At 39.2% G+C, this 25,267-nt stretch overlaps 1 protein-coding gene across 1 annotated transcript in view; it reads right to left on the reverse strand.

Moving 5' to 3' along the window:
* slc6a1l (solute carrier family 6 member 1, like) overlaps window positions 1-22,555 on the reverse strand; it is a 30,557-nt gene extending 8,002 nt beyond the window's left edge. The window contains exons 1-9 of the mRNA XM_079817216.1: window positions 22,396-22,555; window positions 17,364-17,733; window positions 15,244-15,375; window positions 13,497-13,597; window positions 5,682-5,791; window positions 4,787-4,919; window positions 3,943-4,077; window positions 2,176-2,279; window positions 1,904-2,028 (exon numbers count right to left, since the gene is read on the reverse strand). Of these exons, the coding sequence (XP_079673342.1) occupies window positions 1,904-2,028; window positions 2,176-2,279; window positions 3,943-4,077; window positions 4,787-4,919; window positions 5,682-5,791; window positions 13,497-13,597; window positions 15,244-15,375; window positions 17,364-17,601 (1,078 nt within the window). The 5' untranslated portion in view covers window positions 17,602-17,733; window positions 22,396-22,555. The remainder of the gene's footprint in view (window positions 1-1,903; window positions 2,029-2,175; window positions 2,280-3,942; window positions 4,078-4,786; window positions 4,920-5,681; window positions 5,792-13,496; window positions 13,598-15,243; window positions 15,376-17,363; window positions 17,734-22,395) is intronic.
* Window positions 22,556-25,267: the final 2,712 nt, after the last annotated feature.

Consider the following 25,267-nt stretch of genomic DNA (forward strand, 5'->3'; position numbering starts at 1 on the left):
TGGCTAGGGTCTGAGTCTGGAGTGGGGCTGGCGTTGTCTTCAACAAAGCACCCAGATTAAGATCACACAAGGGAGCGATCCCCCTCCTCCAGCCGGAGTAGATGGACTGCAGGGATATCAATTTAAATTGTTCTTAGTTTCAATCCTTTCCTGCAGTCTTGTGTTCTTTCAGGCGAAGCTTGTGTATAGGACGAATTCCAAACTGCATTTTTTCAACCTTGAAGGGCACTTCAAGAAGGGGATGCCATTTGTAGGCGTATTCAAAACGAAAGTGAACAACTGAATCTCTTCACTTGGGGCTCTTCCACAAGTCCATTAGCGAAGGGAATATGCAATGGTCACTTCAAGGAAGTAATTTAATCATTTATGGTCATATTCTGCCCTTTGGAGTGAGTAGGGCATAGGGATTCTCACTTCTGATTGGAATTTGCCAATAGATCCAAAGGAAGATGTGTTATGCAGAATGAAATATAGCTCTTAATAAACACGAAGAGAACTCAGGCAATACAACACAATTCATGAACACAAGACACGAGAACATGAACTGAGGAAGACTGAAGGCTTTAATACACAGAGGATAACGATTAACCGAAGTGGGAACAGGTGATGCACTAATCAGGAAGCATGGCAACTAATGAATGACTAGAACTAAGGCAAAACAGAGACAATGAAAACTATGACTAAAACAAAACAAGGCAATTATAGAGTACACAAAAATAGAGGCCGCATTAAGGGAATACACTTTCATGACCATTTGTTAACACACTTATGTACACAACAAAAAGTTTAAAACGTGCACTTTGTAAAAATGTAACATTAAAAGTTTAACTTTAAAGTATATTTTAAATAATTTTGTTTTAATAATCTGTTGTGCTTCAAAGTAGTACCTATTTTGATGTGAATAACATACTAAACCACATGTAAAGTACTTGATTATAATTTTAACTGCAGTGTGTTATTTGATTTTACATTTAAAGTTAATAAACACTTTTTGTCAAAAGTTTTGGGGAGCCTGCCTTTACATGCACATGGACTTTAATGACATCCCATTCTTAATCCGTAGGGTTTAATATGGAGTTGGCCCGCACTTTGCAGCTATAACAGCTTCAAGTCTTCTGGGAAGGCTTTCCACAAGGTTCAGGAGTGTTTTTTATGGGAATTTTTGACCATTCTTCAAGAAGCACATTTGTGATTTATGTGGCCTACCACTTTGTGGCTGAGTTGCTGTTGTTCCCAATTACTTCCATTTTGTTATAATACCACTAACAGTTGACCGTGGAATATTTCGTAGTGAGGAAATTTCATGAATGGATTTATTGCACAGGTGGAAACCTATCACGGTACCACACTTGAATTCACTGAGCTCCTGAGAGCGACCCATTCTTTCGCATATGTTTGTAGAAGCAGTCCACATGCCTAGGTCCTCCCATGGAAGTGATTGGAACACCTGAATTTAATGATTTGGAGGGGTGTCCCAATACTTGTGGCAATATAATGTATTTTAAACGAACTAAACTTCAACTTAGAAATTCATCATTACAAATGTGTAATTACAAATTTAAACATATAACATACATGTTTCGATAGAAATGACAAGTACATTTTAATTTACCATACATTTTTCTCATTCTATTTCAAATACAATGGAATTTGGAAATTACATATACTGTATATATGTAAAAAGAAAATCACTGTGAAGTTTAGATAATTGCATTGATTATAAATGTACCTGAAAAAAAATCTTAAATATAGCCATTTAAGTGTATTCTTTTAAAGTTTCACTTTAATTAATTTATTAATTTTTTTGTAATAACTACTCTTTTTAAAAGTATGCTGAAGTGTACTTGTTTTTCACAAGGGTCTGCAATAATGGAATTTGTAAATGTATAAAAGACATAATGACCTGAAGCAGCCAGTTCTTCAATGGGTCTCTTTGTGATGTGCGACATAAAGCCCACAATGGAAAATATGACGATCCCCGCAAACATACTGGTGCATGAGTTTATACAGCACACAATGATAGAATCTCTATAGATGGAACAAGAATCAGGTCAACTGAATCAAAAGAGAAACAATGGTACAGCATAAACTGAATAGAATTTCATAAAAATCAGATTGCATTACACCATATGTACATAATATTTGCACATTTGGACATATACTGGTAGTTCTTACTTGTAAACATTATTGTTGTAGGGGTTGTAACTGCCCAGAGCAATGAGAGAACCTAAACCCAGACCATAAGAGAAGAAGATCTGAGTGGCTGCATCCAACCACACCTGAGAAGAAAATGCAAAATGAGAAATATTTATAGTATCAGAACTGCCATTGCATATTACAATTTTTGTTAGTAACATGCCTTTTCTAATGATTTAGCAAACCAGCAGATTGTATACTACTTAAGCTATTCTTAAAATGTAGCTTGAAAAGTTACACGGTAAGAGAGAACAGGAATAATTGAGTATACCCTAATTTTTAATAATTTCTGTAAAATACTAAAGCTTTCAATAAACTTTCTCTAAAATTGCATCCTCCATGGACATAGAAAAAAGCTTGTCTGTAAAATGTACGGACATCAACAGTCAGTAATATTTTTAAGGGGGGCTTAGTAGATTGTCAGTTAAAACATTTAGGTTTTGCTCACTTACTCATGTGTCAAATGTCTTAAATACCATTAAAATGTTAACAGTAATTATGTGTTATACAGTTTAAAACATCATTGAATTAAACTAGAAATACAACAAAAAAAGGCTGATTACCTTCATTACACCCACACTTTATAATTGAAACAGTAGTTACAAATAAAAAATAATAAGATGTATATACTATTGATAACCAAAACAAATACATTCTCAAACACTAGATCCATATCATCTGATAATGAAGTACAAGCTTTAATAGTCTATCTAATAGTTTAGAAATATATTCATTCGATCACATGTGGTTATTGGCTCAGGATCTATTGAATATTGCATATGTACTTGTAACATCGTAGATTTAAGTAAAAAAATTTACTTGCAGATAATATACTATTAATCAAATAAAAACAATTTAAAGAGGGCACAGTTTCATGGATATGTTTCCTTGCACACTAAAATTTTAAAAGTTCACGTTTGTTATAATGTTAAGATGCTTATCACATTTTAAATAACTGTATTTTAACAATTTTGTGTTGTGCTTTAACAAAAGTTAACTTATTTTGATATGTTGAACATACTAAACATACTAAAGCTCACGTAAAGTACTTTAACAGTGTGTTAAACAATATTACATTTAAAGTTAATATATTTTAAATGTACCAAATTGCAACTTTATCATTACAAATGTAACTACAAAAATATTTAAATACATAATATACAAGTTCAATAGTAATGACATTACTGTATATTTCAGTATACCATAAATGCGTGTCAGTACATTCGGCAGAACAGTATATTTAGCTATATTTCAAAGACATAATTATATCTAAAGTTCAAGTAATTGCTTTTAATATCAATGTAAACTAGAATATATTTTCATTTAATTGCAATTAACATTACTTTCAGTTCACACTTAGGTATTATACTTTTAAATATACAATATAATTTTATATACACAACTCTTTTTTTTCATATAATTTCCATGATAGTTACTTTTATCATAGTACTCAAAAGTCTTTTCCACAACGATGTAAAAACGCAAAGGGGTTTATGTTTTAGATAACCTTAATGTCCATGTTGTACAATTTAGTGTCTATCATTAATGAAAAAATTTGAATTTCCATGAATATCCATGAATACAGACAAGAACATAGTCCTGTGAAGTCAGTTATTCCCCAGCACTTTGAAACATGAATGTTCTAAAATGATGTACATATGTTTTAAGTCAAATTCAAGAATGCATATTTAAATACATCAAATATCATTCAAAATATAAAATAAATTTCTGGATTTAAAATTTTACCTCAGATTTTAAAAGCTTGTTGAAGTCTGGGGTGATATAAAAGCGAACGCCATCTATCGCCCCAGGGAGAGTGACTCCACGGAAGAACAGAATAAAGAGCATGAAGTAGGGATATGTGGCTGAGAAATACACCACCTAAGGAGGAACGAGAGATAAATGAAGAGAGAGAGTTATCTAAAGTGAATCATTTTAAATTAGGTGTAGAGGACAACATTATTAACTTGTTAGTGTGATGCTTTCGCTGGCTTCTGTTTGATGATAGATAGGAACATGTTTTTGCTGTGTAGGATAATGATTGTCCTTAATTAGTGATGTCCATCAAGGTTATAGACTGCTGGAAAATGTATTTTTTCTTCCCCAGAGCAGAGATCACATTAAAATGCAATTATCCTCATAGAAAGGGCAGATAAAGAGAGCAATTTCCCCTTCTCTCCAGGAAAAAGAAATAATAATAATTAAAACTGCTTACCATTTAATGTCAAGACATGTCCGTCGGCTACTCATCATAGTGCTTAAAGTGTGCAATTTCTGCAACACTTATGTTACAAAATGCAACAAGAATGTACAATATGCAAAATAAAGACATCTTGTATCTAGAAAGTAATGAATTTCCTTCTTTTTCCTGAGGAAAAAAAAACGGTTCTGAAAAGATCTCAAAACCTCTGATCAATTAAGCTTTCCCATGGGATTTCCCTGAAATGGAAGAACAGGGCGAGACTAAAAGCAAGCGTGTGAATAAATGTGATGAAAGAGAAGGCAAGTATACACAAAGTGGGTGAGGATTGGTAAGAGGTAGGAAATACAATATTCTGGGTTGTTGTGTGAGGAATAGAAAGAATATCACCTTCCCTGTCCACTCCACGCCTTTCCAGATTGAGAAATAGACAAGAATCCAAGACAACGCCAAAGTTCCAACCAATGGCCAGCGCAATTCCCCTGGTTCATCCAAACCATTTGTTAACTGATGCATGTTTTTCCTATAGAGTAAACACATATCTGTTAGTTAGCCTCTCATTAAACATGATTATGCTTTTTTTGGTCAAGGTTTTGAACAGGAAAGAAAGATATACGCACATTCAAACATACACGTCAGGGTTTGATGTCAATGATTCCAAAATTTCATTACAAGACCGAACATGAGATTATGAGTGTGGCGGAGTATGTCAAGACGTATTCATAATGTAGAAAGGAGGAGTTTGAACAGTATTCCAACTATTGTGTTACACAGATGAAAGTCATACAGGTTTAGGTCAAGTACATGATAACAAAACAAGGAAATTATTCTCGATGGAATCAGAAAAAGACAGATACGAACTCTCTACACACACCCAAGCACATGTGCGAACCACTTAGCCATAAAAATAAAATTCTCTGACAGAAAAATAACTATTTGATCTGTGCAACATTATTTTAACTCTTTCCTCAGCAGTGTTTTTGAAAAAAGTTGCCAGCCACCGCAATTATTTTTGATCATTTTCACAAAAGTTTCATGGCCCCCTGAATATTTTATTGTATGAATATCTGAACATACGTTATTTTACGTATACATTGGCTTACATATGATATTGTTTGTTTCTGCTTCTTTTTTGTCTCTGTTTTGATCCAGAGATGCAGTACGTATAACAGTGAAAACACGGACAGCCAGAAATTTCCATCAATGGCTGGAAAGAGTTAACTTACAAATACAACTTCATTAAACGTTTTACCAAAGAGTTAATATCACTAATGTGTTGACCTACTCCCAGAACTCAGTGACGGCACTGGTCAGATTGGTGGTGTCCATCAAACTGTAGTTGCAAAAGCAGCGATCAGTGTTCCAAGGGTTATCACAAGTTTGCCATGGTAACTCCTAAAGAGAGAGAGAGAGTGAGTATTAAAATGGGTGAAGTAACATGTTGTAACATGTATATTCTGTTATGTTCTTGGGTTTTGCCTGAGTTCCCAGTTATTGTCAGTTCCCATGGGTTGTTAATTAGTTCCTGCACCTGTTCTGTTTTACGTTGATTACTCTCCCTGTGTATTTAGGCCCTCAGTTCTTTCAATTCATTATTCGGTCTTGTCAATATTTAAGTGTAGTAGTTTTGCTTTTTCTCCTGTATGTTCTTCTGAGTTATCAAAGATTGTTCCCTCGAATATCCTGTGCCGTGCATGTTATAAAGCCACACCGTAACATGACAATTGTATTGAATATGTACTTGTAGTTTACTTCAATAATTAAAATAATGTTAGTTACACTTTATTTGGCAACACTTTATTTTACAGTGTCATTGTTACATATGGTACATATAGTTACAATAGTATTAACTACTATAACCCTAAACCAAACCTGAATCCTAACCCTAACCCTATATTAAGTACATGTAGTTCATTATTATTACTCAGTACTTAAATGTATAATTACAGTGTAACAAAGACGCATTAAAACAAAGTATAACCCTTTAATTTAAGGTTTCTGTGTTACGGTGTAATCATATATTTAAGTACTGAGTAATACAAATTAACTACATGTACTTGCTATAGGGTTAGGGTTAAGGTGTGGTTTAGGGTTAGGGTTAGTTACATGTAATTATGCACAATTTATAGTAATTACTATAGTAACTACATGTAACACGTGTAACAAGGACACTGTAAAATAAAGTGTTACCAGAAAATTTAACAACCTGTAATTGCAGATAATATAATATTAATGAAATAAAAGACCACTTAAGCGTACACTTAAGGCCAAAGTGTTGTCACAGAGTCACCCACACCGTCACAGCCACAATCATCACCAACTCACCAAGACCCACCCACTCATTCACAATCACCAGAATACTGACTCGCTGCACCTGCACCTCATCAGAGACTCTCACTATATATTCATTCAGTCACCATTCACTCATTGTCTGGTCTTTTCTCAGTACACGCTGAATCTACAGACTCCTTACCTCTCTACATACCTGTGATCATCTCGTCTCGTCTCCTGTCTTCCGTCCGTCAGCCTGGTTACCGATGTTCACTCTTCGAGTTCTCCATTACCTGCAAGATACCACACTCTGAGTCTGCACCAGCTAAGTCACCATTACTACTCAACAAGTCCCCATCTACTTCCATTGCCTGGTTCACGCTGCTTTAACCACACTCTATACTTAATAAAGAACACTTATACTTACCTGCTTGTCTGTGCCCTTCTGTTCCGTGACAGAAGACCAGACCACCAATGCAGAGTCCGGTTGAACAGAACGAGGAACATCATCAAGATCCCTTTATGTAACTGTCACGTTTTGACAGTAACCCGTCAACACTGTCCCATGGCCCGACCAGCGACATTCACAGGTGAGGCGGAGGATTGCAGCGGATTTCTTCTATAGTGTTCTCTATATTTCGAGATGCAACCACAGCTTTTGCCCACTGAATGGGCACGTATCGCCTTCATGATTTCCCTGTCGTCTGGGCGAGCTCTCTATTGAGCACAATCCATCTGACAACCTTCACCAGCCCCTTTAAGGAAGTTTTCGGCAAAACTGCATCCATCTTGTCTGTTCATGATCAATTATTCAACCTTCGTCAAGGTAATTCATCCATCCACACTTAATCTCTACAGTTCCGCATGCTGGCAGCATCAAGTGGCTGGGATGAAACGGCTCTACTCACCGCTATTCGCCAAGGATTAAATCCGAGGTACGTCACAAGATGGTCACCTACGACGACACTATCGGCCTGGAAAGTTTCATTCAAAAAGCTGTTCGCATCTCACAACATCTATCCGCCTGCTCTCTGGATCAACCTGCGTCACATCCTCCGCCCACTGATCCATCTGTCGCCCTTCCAGCACCAGAACTCATGCAGGTAGATTTCTATCATCTGTCCCACGCGGAGCGACAAAGAAGGCTACCCAACCGTCTTTGTCTCTATTGTGGGGAAGAAGGGCATATAATCACAAACTGCCCGATACGACCACCAAACCCAGCGGTGAGTATCAGTTCAGTTTTTGCCTCAAATTGCACCTCTTACTTGAACTCCTGTCCAAATTATAACCCCTAAACCAATGGTTCTCAACTCCAGTCCTGGGGACCCACTGCTCTGCACATTTTGTATGTCTACCTTATTTAAGGCACCTGATTCTGATCATCAGCTCGTTAGGAGAGAGCTCCATGAACTGAACTGAGTGTGTCAGATAAGAGAGACACAAAATCTGCAGAGCAGTGGGTCCCCAGGACTAGAGTTGAGAACCACTGCCCTAAACTTCTCATTCCAGCACAAGCACTCATCAACTCTGGCTCCGCCGGGAATTTCATCTTGCATCAACTTCCCCAAAGACTCAATCTCTAGAGGAAATTATGTCCACAAGAGTTAAACATCCACACCATTCTCAGCAAGCCGCTGGGTCATGGTCATATTTGTCACTTCTCCCCCACCGTCACGCTCCGTGTTGGCTGCCTGCATGAGGAGAAAATCTTGTTCATGGTGCTGAAAGGTTCAACCGCCGACATCATCCTGGGACACCCCTGGATGACTCAACACCAGTTCCTCCTATCTGCCAATGAACTCCACCTCCGTTGAGAGCCCTGAAACCAAAGGTAACACTGAAATCCCTCCAGAGTACCGGGAGTTCCAGGATGTCTTCAGCAAGCGGTTGGCAACCTGTCTTCCACCTCATTGGCCATGGGACTGTGCTATTGACCTGCTGCCTGGGGACACTCCACCTAAGGGTAAGTTCTACCCACTGTCTATCCCGGAACAGAAGGCCATGGAGGAATACATTCAGGAGGTTCTTAAACAATGCTTCATCCATCCATCGATATCCCCTGCCGCATCCAGCTTCTTCTTCGGGGCCAAGAAGGACGGAGGCTTGCGGCCGTGCACCGATTACCAGACCCTCAATTCCCAGACTGTATCACTATCCTCTTCCTCTGGTCCCAGCTGCGTTGGAACAGCTCCGTGGAGCTCGCATCTTCTCCAAGCTGGACTTGCGAACCACTTACAACCTCATTAGGATCTGCGAGGATAACGAATGGAAGATGGCATTCATCATTCCCGGCAGGACACTACGAATATCAGGTGATGCCGTATGGCCTGTCCAACTCACCCTCAGTCTTCCAAGGCTACATGAATGAGGTGTTCCAGGAGTACCTTCATCACTTCGTTATTGTCTATATCGATGATATTCTCATCTACTCCTGAGTTTGAAAAATGCGAGTTCCACACACAATCTGTTCAGTTCTTTGGATACATCATCGACCACCGAGGTATCCAAATGGACCAGAGGAAGGTGGATGCCATCCACAACTGGCCCCAAACTGTCACTGTTAAGGAACTCCAATGTTTCCTGGGATTCGCCAACTTTTACTGTCAATTCTTCCAGAATTATAATCTCCTCAGCTCACCTCTAACCTCACTCCTCCGAAACCGGCCCAAGTCTCTGTCCTGGAATCCTTTGGCCATCGAAGCCTTCCAACATCTCAAAGAGGCCTTCACAACCACTCCAATACTGGTCCATCTGAATCCTGAACTCCCCTTCCTGGTAGAAGTCGATGCATCCACTACCAGGATTGGAGCAGTGTTGTCCCAGCAGCAGGGTGAGCCTCCTCGACTCCATCCATGCGCCTTCTACTCCAAGAAGCCGTCCCCGGCGGAGCAGAACTACGAAGTCAGAAATCGTGAGTTGCTCACCTTCAAGCTTGCTCTTGTTCGAAGTGATCACGGATCACTGGAACCTGGAGTACTTTCAAGATACCAAAAGACTCAATCCTAGATTAGCCCGTTGGGCTCTCTTCTTCACACGGTTTGACTTCACCATTACCTACTGACCCTGTAAAAAGAACAGCAAAGCAGATCCTCTATCCCGTCTGTATCATCCTGAACCTAACTCCAATCCTCCTGAACCTGTTCTCCCTCCAGCCATGGTGATTAGTCCTATCCAGTGGTCCCTCAACGATCAAATCCTCCAGGCAAACCTCACCGAACCTGCTCTGCCGGGAGGTCCTGAGGGACGGTTATACGTACCATCCACCTTCCGTCTGTCCCTCATGGACTCAGCACATACATCTCCTGGCTCTGGACACCCAGGCAGCCAGCGAACCCTCTCGCTCCTACAAGATCGCTACTGGTGGCCAACATGACCCAGGAGATCTCCCGGTATGTCAAGGGATGCTCAGTCTGTGCCATTTCAAACACTCCATGGTAACTTCCGGAGGAAAATCTGGTACCCCTGCCGATACCCCGACGTACATGGTCCCATCTGAGAGTTGATTTCTTGACCGACCTACCTCCATCTAACCATCATACCTGCATCTTTGTCATCGTCGACCGATTGTGGAGACACCAACGCTAGGCAGATGTCCAAAGAGCTGAAGCCACCCTATATCAACCAGGAGAAAAGGTGTGGCTCTCCACCTGTGACATCCATCTTCGCCTGCCCTGCTGTAAGCTGAGTCCCAGCCACATAGGTCCTTTCACTGTGCAGAGGCAGGTCAACAATGTCACCTACCGACTCAACCTTCCAGTGCACTACCGGATTTCACCTTCATTTCACGTCTCTTTACTTAAACCCTTCACTGAACCTCTTTCTCCTTCTCCCACAGAACTCACCATGGACGAAGTACCTCCTCCTCCAGAAGTTGCTGACGAGGACCTAGTTTACAAACCACACCATCCTAGACTCATGACGACCTTGAGTATCTTATCGACTTGGAGGGGTAAGGTCCCGAAGAACGTTCATGGGTATCCGAAACGATGTTCTGGATCTGTTATTACTCACCCAGTTTCATGAAGATCATCCAGACTATCCAGCCCCCCGAGGTCATGGCCGTCCCCGTCGCCAGGTCCGGCAGCCGTCTTGAGCCGGACATGGAGGAGGGGGTACTGTCACAGAGTCAGCCACACCGTCACAGCCACAATCATCACCAACTCACCAAGACCCACCCACTCGTTCACAATCACCAGAATACTGACTTGTTGCACCTGCACCTCAACAGAGACTCTCACTATATATTCACCCAGTCACCATTCACTCATTGTCTGGTCTTGTCTCAGTACACGCTGAATCTACAGACTCCTTACCTCTCTACATACCTGTGCTCATCCTGTCTCATCTCCTGTCTTCCGTCCGTCAGCCTGATTACAGATGTTCACTCTTCGAGTACTCCGTCACCTGCAAGATACCACACTCTGAGTCTGCACCAGCTAAGTCACCATTACCACTCAACAAGTCACCATCTACTTCCATTGCCTGGTTCATGCTGCTTCAACCACTCTCTATACTTAATAAAGAACACTTAGGGTGTACTCACACTAGCCAGTTTGAACCGTGCCCGAGTGCGTTTGACCACCAAAGCGCGGTTCGTTTGACTAGTGTGAGTGCTCCGAACCATGCCCGGGCGCGGCTCGATTAGCCGGCCCTGGCCCGCTTGGAAGAGGTGGGCCAGAGCGCGGTTCAGTTGGACTCGGGCGCGGTTCGCATGCAGTGTGAGCGCTAACCGTGCCGGAGCATGGAACAGCTGTGTGCTATCATTACGATAGCAAACACCAAACTATTACTACTTGGATACACTTTTCAATTAATTGAATTATATTTAGGTTTATAATGGTTCTGGTTCTAACCTTATTGATGAACATGAATTGAAGTTTGCGGGTAAAGCTGCAAATCCCTCCATCAAAGTCAGCTGCCTCAGTAATAATCTTCTGATACGTGCAGTGCAATCAAGTGAAAATCGCAGCGCGGCATAAATGATAAATGTATTAGGCAGTCTATTAGCGAAAGCGCTTTTCTTCCTGTCTTCTTCAAAACAAAAAGTTGCATCGTGAATGAAGCGTGCTCCGGCCCGGTACGTTAAGTGCAATGTGAGTGCAGGCCAGCGGGGGAGTGGGGAGGGGGGGTAATCGCGCTAGGGCACGGTACAAGGCAACCGTGCCTAGTGTGAGTACACCCATATACTTACCTTATAGGCTACCTCACTTTTTACGTGTACGTGAGGGTCAGCGTACAGTGCGAAGAACAGTACTGAACGCAGACTGATTGTACTTTGTACACACAGGTTGCGCATTTAATTTTTTTTGCAGTATTTACATAGGTTGTAACTCGTGGCGAGAGATTGAAACTGAGCATGCGTCAAACGCTTGTGTATGCGTTCGAGTTAAAAGAAGTATATTTTGCAAGGCTGTGTGTCAACTAAGTATACTTTCGGCTTTAAGAGTACACATTCATGCCAGTATGTTTCGTAACATATTTACGTACATTTTTAAAATGTGCACTTTGTAATAATGTCAAACTAAAGGTTTCCCATTAATGCTTGTCAGGACATTTGACATCATACTTTAACCGTATTTAAAAGAAACCAGACGTAATTATGAAATTACATATAAAAATTTACATAAGTCCTACTTTTTGGTTCAGCTAATTGTATTCAATGCAAAAAGATAATACATTTCCATTTAGTTGCAAATAACACTTAAGTATATTCTTTTAAAGTAGCCTATATTATCAATAAGATAATCTTTTGAAAAGTATGCTAAGTAAGTGTTCTTCTTTTCTAGGGTTTAAGGTGGTTACAAGGGCATTGCTATGCTGTTGTTCTAATTTATTATCGCCACATTGTTTTTGTTTAGGTGTTCTTGGATGTTGCTGGATGGATTCTAATGTGCTATATATATATATATATATATATATATATATATATATATATATATATATATATATATATATAGCAATAAATGGAAAATAAAAAAGCACAGCACAATGCATTCAAAGGCCTGTTTTGTTTCCGATTCCCTCTGCACTGCTTTAGAGACAAGCTCTTATTCCCATGGCAGAAACTGCACTTCGATTTCCACAAAACAGAGGCAGTTATTATTTCTGTGGAGCCTTTAAAACACTCTCAGGAGCAAAGACAGAGCCACGAAAAGCTTAAGGGGGTCAAGGAGGCGGAGAGAGGTATAGAGAAAAGGGAGGAAGAGAGAACTTGAAAGAAGGAACAATTCTGAGAAGACTTTGAGAAATTCTGTGAAAATTCAAGACAAGAGTAGCTGAATTCACTGGTGCAGATAAAGACACGGATGGTGACAATTAACACCACTAAACCTATTTGACCAATGAATGCAATGAAGAAATAATTGTGATAGCCTAACATTATTTAATTAAGTGATCAAATAATTATTTAGAGATCAAAGGATACATTATCAACAAACAAAACCCACATTCTTAGCCATTTTTAAAGCTGAGATATTGTAGGACAAATCAAAATACAGTCAGTCAGTCATTCTGTAAACAACAAGCAATGCTGAGCATGGCCCATATTCATAATATTTTATACTTCAAATATTCGACCATCAAATAAATAGAACAGGATTCTAAATGTGTACTTTTTTGTACTAATGAGGGGTTCCTATACAGTGTATGAACTGGGGACTCACTGAACATGTTGGAGCATTTAGAATGGATTTTCAAGAACAGAGAGAGAGAGAGAGAGAGAGAGAGAGAGAGAGAGAGAGAGAGAGAGAGAGAGAGAGAGAGAGAGAGAGAGAGAGAGAGAGAAGAAAGCACATTGGTGTATTTGTGCTTTCTGATAGGCACTCACTGCTTTGAAAGAGTTGAAGAGGTAGTAGAGAGCCCAGGCAATGATGATGATGTAATAGATGTTGAGCCAGAAGGACAGAACCACAGAAGCCAGACCCACACCTGAAACAAGAGCAGCTTGAAACCTCAGGTGATAAAGCACAAATAATAAAAAAATGATATATATATATATATATATATATATATATATATATATATATATATATATATATATATATATATATAGCAATAGCAGCCACTATCTTTAAATTAAATATCCCTTCTGTTTGCAGAATTAGTATTAGATTAGTATGCTATTCAGAACTTAGCCAGTGGCTGTTTCTCAGTATGCATTCTTATGCGATCTTGAGTCTTTGTGTTCTCGTATACCATTGATGCTCAATTCTAACACTAAAGAACGCAAATACAAAGAATGCGTGAAAGTAACAGGATGTGTTCTTGATATTGAAGTGCATTGAATGGAGACTTGAGAGAATCAAACCTCCAGAAAGCCCACACGTTCTTGCGTTCCTATAATTGCCAACAGCCAGTGTCTTTATTTATTTAAAAATGGCAAATTGAATATTAGGCTTAGGATTTCTTCTAATACATAAAAATCTAGTTCAGTCATGAAACTCTAGATGGCACAGGCAGATAGGTTCTATGCAATCTGCTAGCAATCACATTATTTACAACACGGCAAAAGCTGATTGGTCTTTGCAGATTCTGCAGCCAATGAGCTTGCTTTTTCAACATTTAAATAGTTTGGTTCAGTGTCTGCTGTAAGCTGGTCATGCGCTATCAGAGTTCCTCTGTTAACACTCTACCTCCCCAAGCTCCATCTGCCTAGATCTGCTTCAGGATTATATGCCTATTCATGCTGCAGCATATCTTAAATGCCCACAGCAGCTTGTCTGTTTATCATTGGCTATATTCTTACTTTCTCTGCAGCAACAGCATTCTCATCAGATCTAGTCCGTCAGTACCAAATACATAAAAATTGCCATATCCATTGACATGCTAAAACTGAAATTTCTGAAACACTCTCGAAACAGTTGACCAATCACAACACACTGGTATTTGATCAATCAGAACTATACAGAGTGTTACAGGGAAGAGAGGTGCTGCATAAAAAAATGTTTTTTGAGTTTTCATGCATGAAAGCCTATTCTAGTAGACCCCCCCAAAAAAATCAAGACTTTGAAAAAGTTAATAATAGGTCCCCTCCAGAGCAGGGTTAGCACTGCCTTTGCAGTGTTAACCCCTCATTGTGGTGTCAAACTTGTAAAGTGTGAAATGCAGTGTTAGAATGTTAAAGCTAGACACTTAGCAACAGACAACCAATGGCGTACATATTTGCGTGCTTTGTACAGTCACGGAAACACTGCACAATTGTATATAAAGAGTGTATACAGCATTTGAGAGGAAAAATGTCAAATGCTGACAGAAAACATGACAATTTGAGTGAAAAAATAATTCTTTCCTTTATAGTCTGAAGTATTCATTCAGTGTAAATTCGATAGTACAGTAGCAATACGAGGATGTGCAATGCTAGAGATTTCATGTAAACTGGTTATGTGCTGCACTTATCCAATCAATGACACTGACACAGCAAATATGCAAATAAGGTAAATTATGAACAGTGTGAAACATGAAGCAAGATAACCCAGGATTCAGTTTACCCGCGGTTTTCTAGGGTTAAGTATTTCAAGTGTGAAAAACCCTAATAAGAACTCCCCAAATAGCTAGTGTATGTAAATATTTCTCACCTTTCATCATGGGTATTAATTTCCATACTCCCAGCCCCCCTACTGACGTGTACTGTCCTAATGATGTCTCTAGCAGAAACAGCGGGATACCAGCAAACACCAGAGTAGTGAAGTATGGGATGAGGAAAGCTCCTATAGAGAAAGTAATACAACATTCACTTGTAAAGGTTTTTTGATTTTCAGACTTGACTTCTGTGTAAAACATCTGCATTAAGATCTAAGCAAACTTGCAGTACACTGGGGAGGAGACAAGAGGCCATTTTTTAAATGTGGATGGAGGAGAGGTTTCAGTATGCTGAATAAACTGCTTTTGGGAGGAAACAGAGTATCACTTAATTAATCGACAGTCTGTCTACTAATCTTCAACATGTTTGCCATTAAACATTTATTTTGGATTGATCTATATTTTCCCTTTAAAAACATAGCACCTAGAATCCGAATGGTACAGAAATCTTAATCACATCAAATGAGTCTTCGCTAAGAAACAGTTCTGGAGCACAATTCTGTGTGCCATTCAGTCAATCATCTTTTGGATAGCTGAAATGTATTTTGAAATGTATTAGAAATTTGTGAAATCATTTCTTTTATTTATATCCTAGAATGTTAAGGATGTTAAAGCTGGTTGATTTGCTGGTCAAGTTAGTTAAGAAATCTGGTAAGAACCAAGGCACACCAACATCCCATGGTAGGGACCAGCACCATAAATGTAACATAGTGATCATTCCTACAGTGATGCATTTCCCATACAACCAAATAACACAATTCTCTATCATATGATGCATGGAGAAATTAACTAGCCTGTCATGCAGTTTCCCAAAACCATTAGCGACTTTGTCACACATCCATTGTTCAAACTTCATTGGTTCAACAATATAGAACTGGCATTGATGACATTGTCACGCAGACGGTGGTGTAATAACTTCTGCTAATTTATCTGTTTGAAATCAAGTTTATGACAGATTATTGCTGTACATAATGAGCATGGCATCTGAGGAATATTCATACATGTTTACATGTTATTTTATTTTTTACTATTTTTGTACAAAAGTGAATGTGCACTCTTCAAAAATAAAAGACATACTGAAAAGCTTCATGTGCGCGCAATTTGGGTGTAAGCACAAAATCTGCGAGAATGAGTAAAATTATGTGCAATCCCACGCCAAAATCCAAGCCCTGTAACAGCAACAACATTCATCTGGAGCAAAAGAAACGAGTGAGTGAGGGGAGGCGGGTTGGTGTGTTAACTCACTGTCGGAGAGATGAGAGAGCGAGAAAGTGCTGCTGGTATTATGTATCTATTATGCATATTGGAAGCATTTCAGATATGTATTGAAAAATCTATATTTTTGTCAACACTACATTGCACTTAGTTTATTTCAGATGCCTTTTTATAAGACTACAATAATTTTTTATTTTTATTTTATATAGGCCTATAAAATTCAACCCGCCAAAGTGGCTTGTAGGGATGACTGTGTTACATGCCACTGCTGAAATTAGCCCGTATTTGGCTGGTTGGGGGGTAATGTCAAGCCCTGGTTGTACTGCATGTTAGCTTGCTTACTTTGCTCAAGAGAATGTCCCTTTCATACTAACAAGAAACTATGTTTATATCCAATTTGCCATGCTGTTTGCGAATGTTTGTTGGAACTATGATTTCGTGAAACACATGGAATTTGTGACCATTGTTGGTATGCTTTTGGGAAACACACCGCTTGTCTTTTCAAACTGGGTGGATATTCTGCAATGTAAATTACACATATCCATCTAGCTTCTGGGTCATGGTATCAGTGTTTTGAGCTTTTATTTACCAAATAGGACACGTTTCTCGAACAACCTTTCTTGGTCCTGGCACAATATTCTTTTCAAAATTCATTCTATTCCTATCCCACACCTAAACTAACCATTAACTACACTTAAATTCAGAGGCAAATGATTGATTGACAAGAATATCGTTCAAGCCCCAATCTCAACCTTGAACCTATACTCTTAAAATTTGATTGATTGACAGGAATGTTGCCAGGAGTATTTCCTCCATGGCAAAAACGTGGAAAACATATTGATCCAACCAGGCATATCTTCTCAGTAGCCTAACGGTAATAACTTTGTCAGTGTTCTCTTACCTCCACCATTCTTTCCACAAAGATAAGGGAACCTCCACACATTTCCGAGCCCAATGGCATACCCAACGCAGGACAGCAGAAAGTCAAATTTTCCTTTCCACGTTCCTCTATCTGGTACTTTATTTTCCTTCTCCTCTTCTACGGGAACACTGTTGTGAAGAAGGTCCTCAAACGGGACCGCCTGCTTTAAGTCTGATGGTGAGTTGAGGTCCACCGTGCTCTGGCCGGTCTTCCCCATCACAGGAACACTGTCACACCACAGTCAGAATATAATCCACCTCAGTCCAGTATTGTATTATCCAGTTGTTGAGTGCAGGGCTACTGATTTTGAATGTTTGCTTGTTCAAACACAACACTTCAAATGGGATTTCTGTAAAAAAGCCAAGATTTTAAAATATTTAACAGTGATAGCTTGCAGTAAATACTGCATTTAGAATTTTACTGTGAAATCATTGCGGGCATTTCTGCAGTAAACCATTGATCAGAACTGCACGGGGTAATGTTGTATAGTACCGAAATAGTATGCTTTATTAACAAATGGGGTTATAAAATAGTTATGTTATCATAATGTGTAAATATATGTGAAAATTGCAACGTCATAGATAATCATTGTGATTCCACAGCACAATTGGTGCTACATTAATCAAAAGACTTGATGCCTTAAATTATTAAGTACAATAAACTTGGATGTTTAAGTCATTTCAACTTTTACATGTAACTGGCTTAATAAAATTAGTTGAATCTTGTTTAGCGTATAAAAAAAGTTGCCTATATAGACGGGTCTCTGTGCAATGTGCAATCACATAGATGCGCGCGCAACTGTGTGTGTATGTGTGGGGGGGGGGGGGGCACTCTTTACGGCATATCTATAGCAGAAACAGAGATGACATGGAGCTGTTGTGCTGTAAACTGCATTAACCACAAAAAAATGGATTTAAAATGTTCAATATTCCGAGGGGATCACATGTCTTTGCTAAAAACAGAAGATTGTGGATCCAGGCCATTCATATGGCGGATTGGGGTCCCGGTGGTCTTATAATGTGTATATTAAATGTATAGATATCACAGCAATATCACATGAAAGGGAGTAGTTTTCACAATAATACTTTTATTTAACTTATTAAAATGATTGAGACGTTAAATGATATTTCAGAGCTTCTCATTGAAAATCAAGTGTCTGCGCAGAGATACATTAAGGGCACAATTAGGCCCTTATGTTATAATGTAACATAATATTTATGTAGCCACCCTGTAGGCCAAGACTGGTTTCCCACTGAAGCTAAGCAGAGCTGAACCTGGTCAGTACCTGGATGGGAGACCAACTGTGAAAACTAGGTTGCTGCTAGTAGAGGTGTTGGTGAGGCCAGCAGAGGGTGCTCACCCTGTGGTCTGTGTGGGATCTAATGCCCCAGTATAGTGATGGTGACACTGTACTGTAACAAGCACCGTCCTTCGGATGAGACGTTAAACGAGGTCCTGACTCTGTGGTCATTAAAAATCCCAGGATGTCCTTCAATAAAGAGTAGGGGTGTAACCCCGGCATTCTGGCCAAATTTGCCCAATTGGCCCCTGTCCATTATGGCCTCCTAATCATCCCCATATATATATATATATATATATATATATATATATATATATATATATATATATATATGATTGGCTTCATCACTCTGTCTCCTCTCCACCAATCAGCTGGTCTGTGGGTTCTGGCGCAATATGGCTGCCGTCGCATCATCCAGGTGGATGCTGCATATTGGTGGTGGTTGAGGAGATCCTCCCCCTTCCATGTAAAGCGCTTTGAGTGCCTAGAAAAGCGCTATATAAATCTAACACATTATTATTATTAATTACTATAATGTACATGCAGTGCTTAATTTGTACATGAATTATTGCCGGGTCAAAAACGGCAAATAAAAGGCGCTGTGACCAACACTGACCATACAACTTCAGTTTTCCCAAAGCGTAAAAAATGGCACAGCTGTAAGAGCATCGTTCACAAGTTACTGCACTGCCTTAAATACAGCCTATAGTATATTATTCTGTCACGTATTTAGTGTTGAGAACAAAAAGTATTCAGTTGATCAGTGATATTTTCTCACGACGATGTTGTTGCCTTTTCATATATCACAACTATTCAGTGTTTTCAACCACAATGTTTATTTTAGGTTTCAGACATTTAAATGGAGTACTATAGCCTATAAAAAGTTGTTATTCATATCAGATAGCCTGCACATTGTGTATGAAACAAAGTGTACTCTTCTCCCAGTTCACTGGTCACTTTTATGTATTTCAGGAAAAATTTATGAATTTATGTGATGTAAATCCAGCAGATCCTCTGAATTGCGGTGGAAACTCATTGCACGTTATAGGCCAATCAACTAACATGATAATTCTAAATGTGTTTAAACGACACAACACCTTCAGTTACACTTTGAAAATCGGAATATATAATGTAATTCATGATGTAGTTAAAAAGTTTGTGATTATTTTAAATAAAAAGGGGAATATATCGTCGCTGCCCGATGAAACTCACGTATGTCCAAAACGGTTACTTTTCAGGAAGTGAAAAAAACACCATATTTCAAAAGCAGTTGAATGTAGCGTTGTCATACTTGGTACGGCATCTTTACATGTAACCATATTCTTGCCAGTGTAATGATATAATCCACATTTGACCAAAATTGTGTTTAAATGGACATACGTGCATATTTTACAGTAACGGTGGTCGATATGTGTTCTTCCGATCATTAATTAGAATGGCCAAGTCGCGTTTCATATTGACAGAGGAATACGTGCTGGACATTCTCAGCCTCTGGCAAGCGGAGGCATGTTCTAGTGACAATCATGACAGTAGCATTACAGGCTATAATTTGATCAGTTTGACTAAGAAAAAAAAAGTTTGAATCTTATCAATGCGACTGAGTTTATTTACATACTAGCAAGCAAACTAATGGTAATGGTAAATGGACTGCATTTATATAGCGCTTTTTAACAGACCTACGGCCATCCAAAGCGCTTTACATTTTTGTCTCACATTCACCCATTCACACACTGATGGCAGGGTCAGCCATGCAAGGCGCCATCCAGCTCGTCGGGAGCAGCTGGGGTTAGGTGTCTTGCTCATGGACACCTCGGCACTTGGTCATGTGGAACCGGGGATCGAACCACCAACCTTCCGGTTTGTAGACAACCTACATGAACCACTGAGCCACTGCCGCCCCTCTGTGAATCTGTGAAGAACTAGATTAGAACTAAACTGTGGAGAGCTTCAATGTCGTACTTTCGGCTATCCAGTGCTGAGCTTCGATGAAACTTCACGAGACCGGCGAGACCGGCGAGATGCTTCCACAGGGGAGGAGATCCGCGGCGTGATTAACAGCTTTGACACCAAATGGTTATACGTGAAAATCAGATGACATGATTTCACAACTTTTCATTGGCCATTTAGATATGTGAAGCATACTGTATACGGAAATGAACCTGGACATTCAATCCGTCTAAAAATCTAAAAATCGGCAAAATGGACATACGTGGTTTTCATCGGACAGCGACGATATGTCATAGTCTGGCTTCATGATGCGTCACCAAGGAACTACTCGACATAACACCTGTTCGCGGTTTTGCTCCCAGAATGCACACGCATCCAGTATTGTTTGTATACAAGAAACCCGTCTATAGCACCTGTATAAAATACCCTTCTTCTACTCAACCTTGTAATTTCACTTTAAAGCCAATTAAATCACATTCTTTCTACAGACAAAGGGCATTTCAAGAGAATCATTAACTTTCCTGACAGACGTGCTGATTGACTTAATGGAGACACTAATTCTTATCCATGTCCTACTGTTGTGTAGCCTGGCGTGGCCATACTCAATTCTAGTCAGAATATGAGTCTGGTACCGCTCCATTGAGTTTTGATTATAGAGCGTGTTTCAACCGAGCCAGGAAAGACCTCAATTGGATAGACCCACAACCAATCAGAGCAACGGAGCGACGCGTAACGTTAGTTGTCAAATGTCAACAGAACTCAACTGCACTGTGTTGCCAAGTCCGTGTTTTTCTCCATGTCCGCGGGTTGAAGCGACCCCAATTATGTGATTATATAAACCCAGGAATGCGAATTTTAGCAGGCAACCTTGCCAAAATAACATATTTTGCCAACCAAACGCCATTTTTTTTTCCGGAGAACCCCCCGGAAAGTTATTGTTTTGGGCTATAGTTTTGAGTAGCAATTGTGCGCGACATTGCAAAAACACTTGGCAACCCTGTCTGCACGCACGCTGGATTAAGTAACGTTACAAGAAAAAGATTAGTGTAAACGATCTTTGCCAGTAATAAAATAATTTAAGGATACACAGAGTACTTACCAACACGATCATCGTTTCTGAGAGAAATAGTGAAGGTGAATGCATATACGAACAAGTTCTCCGTTTAGGATAAGAGCAAATTCAACCCAAGAGCCTTCGATGACGTGGATGATTACGTTACTGTTGATCATCTGTCCATCATCGTCTAAAGCCCGCCCTGACAATTTCATTGGTCCGAACAGTTTCTGTTCGGGCATAATTACTCCTCTATGGAGCGAGTCCAGACCGAATTGCCCGAGCAAAAAATTTTGTGGGCGGGGCTAAATTCGGCTGGCATCCAGGCTAACTGTTGTGTTGAATTCATCAACTTTATTTGTGATTAACTGCCTTGAAAGTCTCCAACCTGCATGCCAATGCATAACAAATCCACCCTCAGTTGCCTCTTTGTTTTCGTTTAAAGAGCAGTCATTATATATCTCTAAACATTATCATTAAATCATGGTAATTCACAGTAAGCAATTTAATGTGAGTCAAGTTTGCTTTAGGCTCACAGAGTATTTGAAATATCTCCAACATTTCCTCTGCATCCTTTAACGGCTTTTAAATGGCTACACGCTTCAGAGGAAATTGAATAGAGACTCATTGCACAAGGTTTGCATTAATAGACAATAGAGTTCCCAGCTCATAAAATTTTTACCACACTATAGAGAAGGAAAAAACTGTACCTCTGAGATGTTGTTATTCTGCAGTCAGGTGAGTCAAGATGCCACCAGCTAGAGGTGAACTCAGACGTATCCACAAGTGACTTAACAGATCTTAACTGTTGGACTATGCCAACTACCCAGTGTCTTCATTCACAACAGAACCAAAAGAAACTGACCCAATGTCCCAGCTAGGGCAAAAAGTTCTCTCTCTCTCTCTCTCTCTCTCTCTCTCTCTCTCTCTCTCTCTCTCTCTCTCTCTCTCTCTCTCTCTCTCTCTCTCTCTCTCTCTCTCTCTCTCTCTCTCTCTCTCTCTCTCTCTCTCTCTATGTATCTGGAGGGGCCTTCTATGCCCTGGTGTTCCTGTGGCTGGTATTGAGCTGCAGATAATAAACTTCGACCTGTTGTTTGATAGGATTATCGCTTTACCACACTGAGAGCCTGAGGCTACCAAATAAGAGTCAATTGCCGTGTTCCAGTGTTTTTTGTGTGTGTATTAGTTGTGTGTCAGTGTGTGCTTTTGTGTGCAACGACTCTTGTGCCAGTTTGGTTGCCATGGGATATCCCCTTAGAAAAGTGCTCCGTTCTAACATTGAAAGAGCTTGTAAGGATTTGAAAATGAAGCAGGCATAGTGCCTAAAATACAGACAGCATGATGTCTCCCAAAAATGACCTCAAAGGCATGACTTTATCAGTTGAGGCCCCTATTTATGACTGACACATTTATAATTGGCTTGTAAAAGAGATTGAGGTGAATAAAATAGATTTTTTAAATCAATAAATGCTTGATATGCCTATAATGTAATGCAACAGTTTAACTAGCCATAAAAAACTTATGTTTACTTGTGGTGTTATATTAATGAAGACAATAATGTGAAATGACAAGATGTTATGTACTGTTGAAGTAATAACATAGTAATTACATAGCAATACATTGAGTAATAAATAAATCTCACATCATCAAATAGTAATTTACAGTTAACTATTTTATTAGAAAGTATGATGGTGAGTCTTTGAGTAAGGTGTGAAAGTATAGTTTGCTGTAGCAACTTATCTGTACTAATTAGTCTCTACTATAGGGCACTTACACTGTAGAGAAAGCAACATTTTAGGGACTTTGTACAATGCATTTAGAGGGTGTGGGAAGTACCAGGTCAGTTTGAAATCAAGGAGAAATTGGATTTTCAAATGGACGACTGGCACCATTATGTCTGAAATTTTCATTGATCAACAGATGTCCACGTCAGAGTGCTTTGCTCTTGGTCACATGATGATGAGTGGCACTTTGACAAACACTTAGTTTTCCTCTTCATCCTTGTGACACACATGGAATAGTAGGACTGTACTATGTAGCCTAAGCGTCCTGAAAGTCACTGTAAGTCCTACAAAAAATAGTCTTAAAAATAAAATTGATTGCATACTACTGGTTTCCAACATGGAAAGAATACCAGGTCATAAGTGTGCCATTTTTCTTTTTGATTGGATTAGAGGAAGGTGTGCCCAATCTTGCTCCTGAAGGGCCACCTTGCAGCAGAGTGTAGCCCAAATGTGCTCCAAAACATCTGCCTGGAAGATTTCAGTAATGCTGAACGATTGCAAAGTAATTCAGAGAGGTTAAGTTGCTGTTCTGGTGTATTTATTTAGGACTGGAGCTAAACTCTGCAGGAAGGCGACTCTCCGGGAGCCAGGTTGGGCACCCCTAATTTAGAGCATCTTCTGAAGAAAATAACAATGTTCCATGCTTTCTACTCTTCTGTAAAGACTTTCCACTACAGTATATGGTGGAACATGGCTGCAGGGATTTGATCCCATTCAGGAAACAAGAGCATCAGTGAGGTCATGAAAAAAAAAAAAATTCCACAGACACAATGACACACAAGGGGGGTAAAATGAGTTAACGCCAAAGTTTAAATCTAGAGCTAGAGTTTTGTTGAGCAATAGTCTTACTCATTTAAAATCTGGGGAAACTGTCCAGAACTGTCAGTCCATATCTGGTCAATTTCTAACAAGAGAGGTCATACTACCCTATATACTATAGCAACTGATTTACTGTTTTATTTCTGCCAAGATATGAAATAGTACAATGTGTGAGTTAACAACAGTATGCACACCTCATAAATCTGGCTGGGTGGAAAGAAAAAACATCCTACATCCCAGTTGGAGTTTGCCTGAAGCCATGTTGCTGTCTGATAAAACAAGAATTGCTAAGCAAAATATCATGTCAAAACCTTACAGCACCTCTCAATGGGAACATTGGGGCCAATAGCTGTATGCTTTGGGAATATTTCGGTTACACTTTACAATAAGGTTAATTAGTTAACTACATTAGTTAACATGAACTAATAATGAACTGCACTTATAAAGCATTTATTTATCTTTGTTAATGGTAATTTCAACATTTACTAATGCATTATTAAAATCTTATTAACATTAGTAAATGCACTGTGAACTAACATGAACAAAGCACGAACAGCTGTATTTTTATTAAGTAACGTTAACAAAGATTAACTAATGCTGAACAGAGGTGTTGTTCATGGTTAGTTCATGTTAACTAATGCATTAACTAATGTTGACTAATATACAACCTTATTGTAAAGTGTTACCAAAATGTATTTCTATTAGTGTGTTTTGTATAAGAGAATTACACAATTTTGTGAGTGATAAAAAATGATAGGCAAAGGGTCTTATTCATGAAACACGAGCAGAACAAATGTTTGTGTAAATCGTTCGTAAAGCCGCTCTGACGTAAATTTTCATCAAAATTTTCATATTTTCAAAATGTTCATTGTTATGGAAAAAATGTACACCTGCTCCCTATGTGTAAATGGTGCGTATAACATTTTAACATTCTGTGTTCTAATTTAGGCAAACTGATGACATTGTATTTTGATGCACT

Source organism: Gobio gobio (assembly GCF_949357685.1).
Source record: "Gobio gobio genome assembly, chromosome: 5".
NCBI classification, from domain to species: domain Eukaryota; kingdom Metazoa; phylum Chordata; class Actinopteri; order Cypriniformes; family Gobionidae; genus Gobio; species Gobio gobio.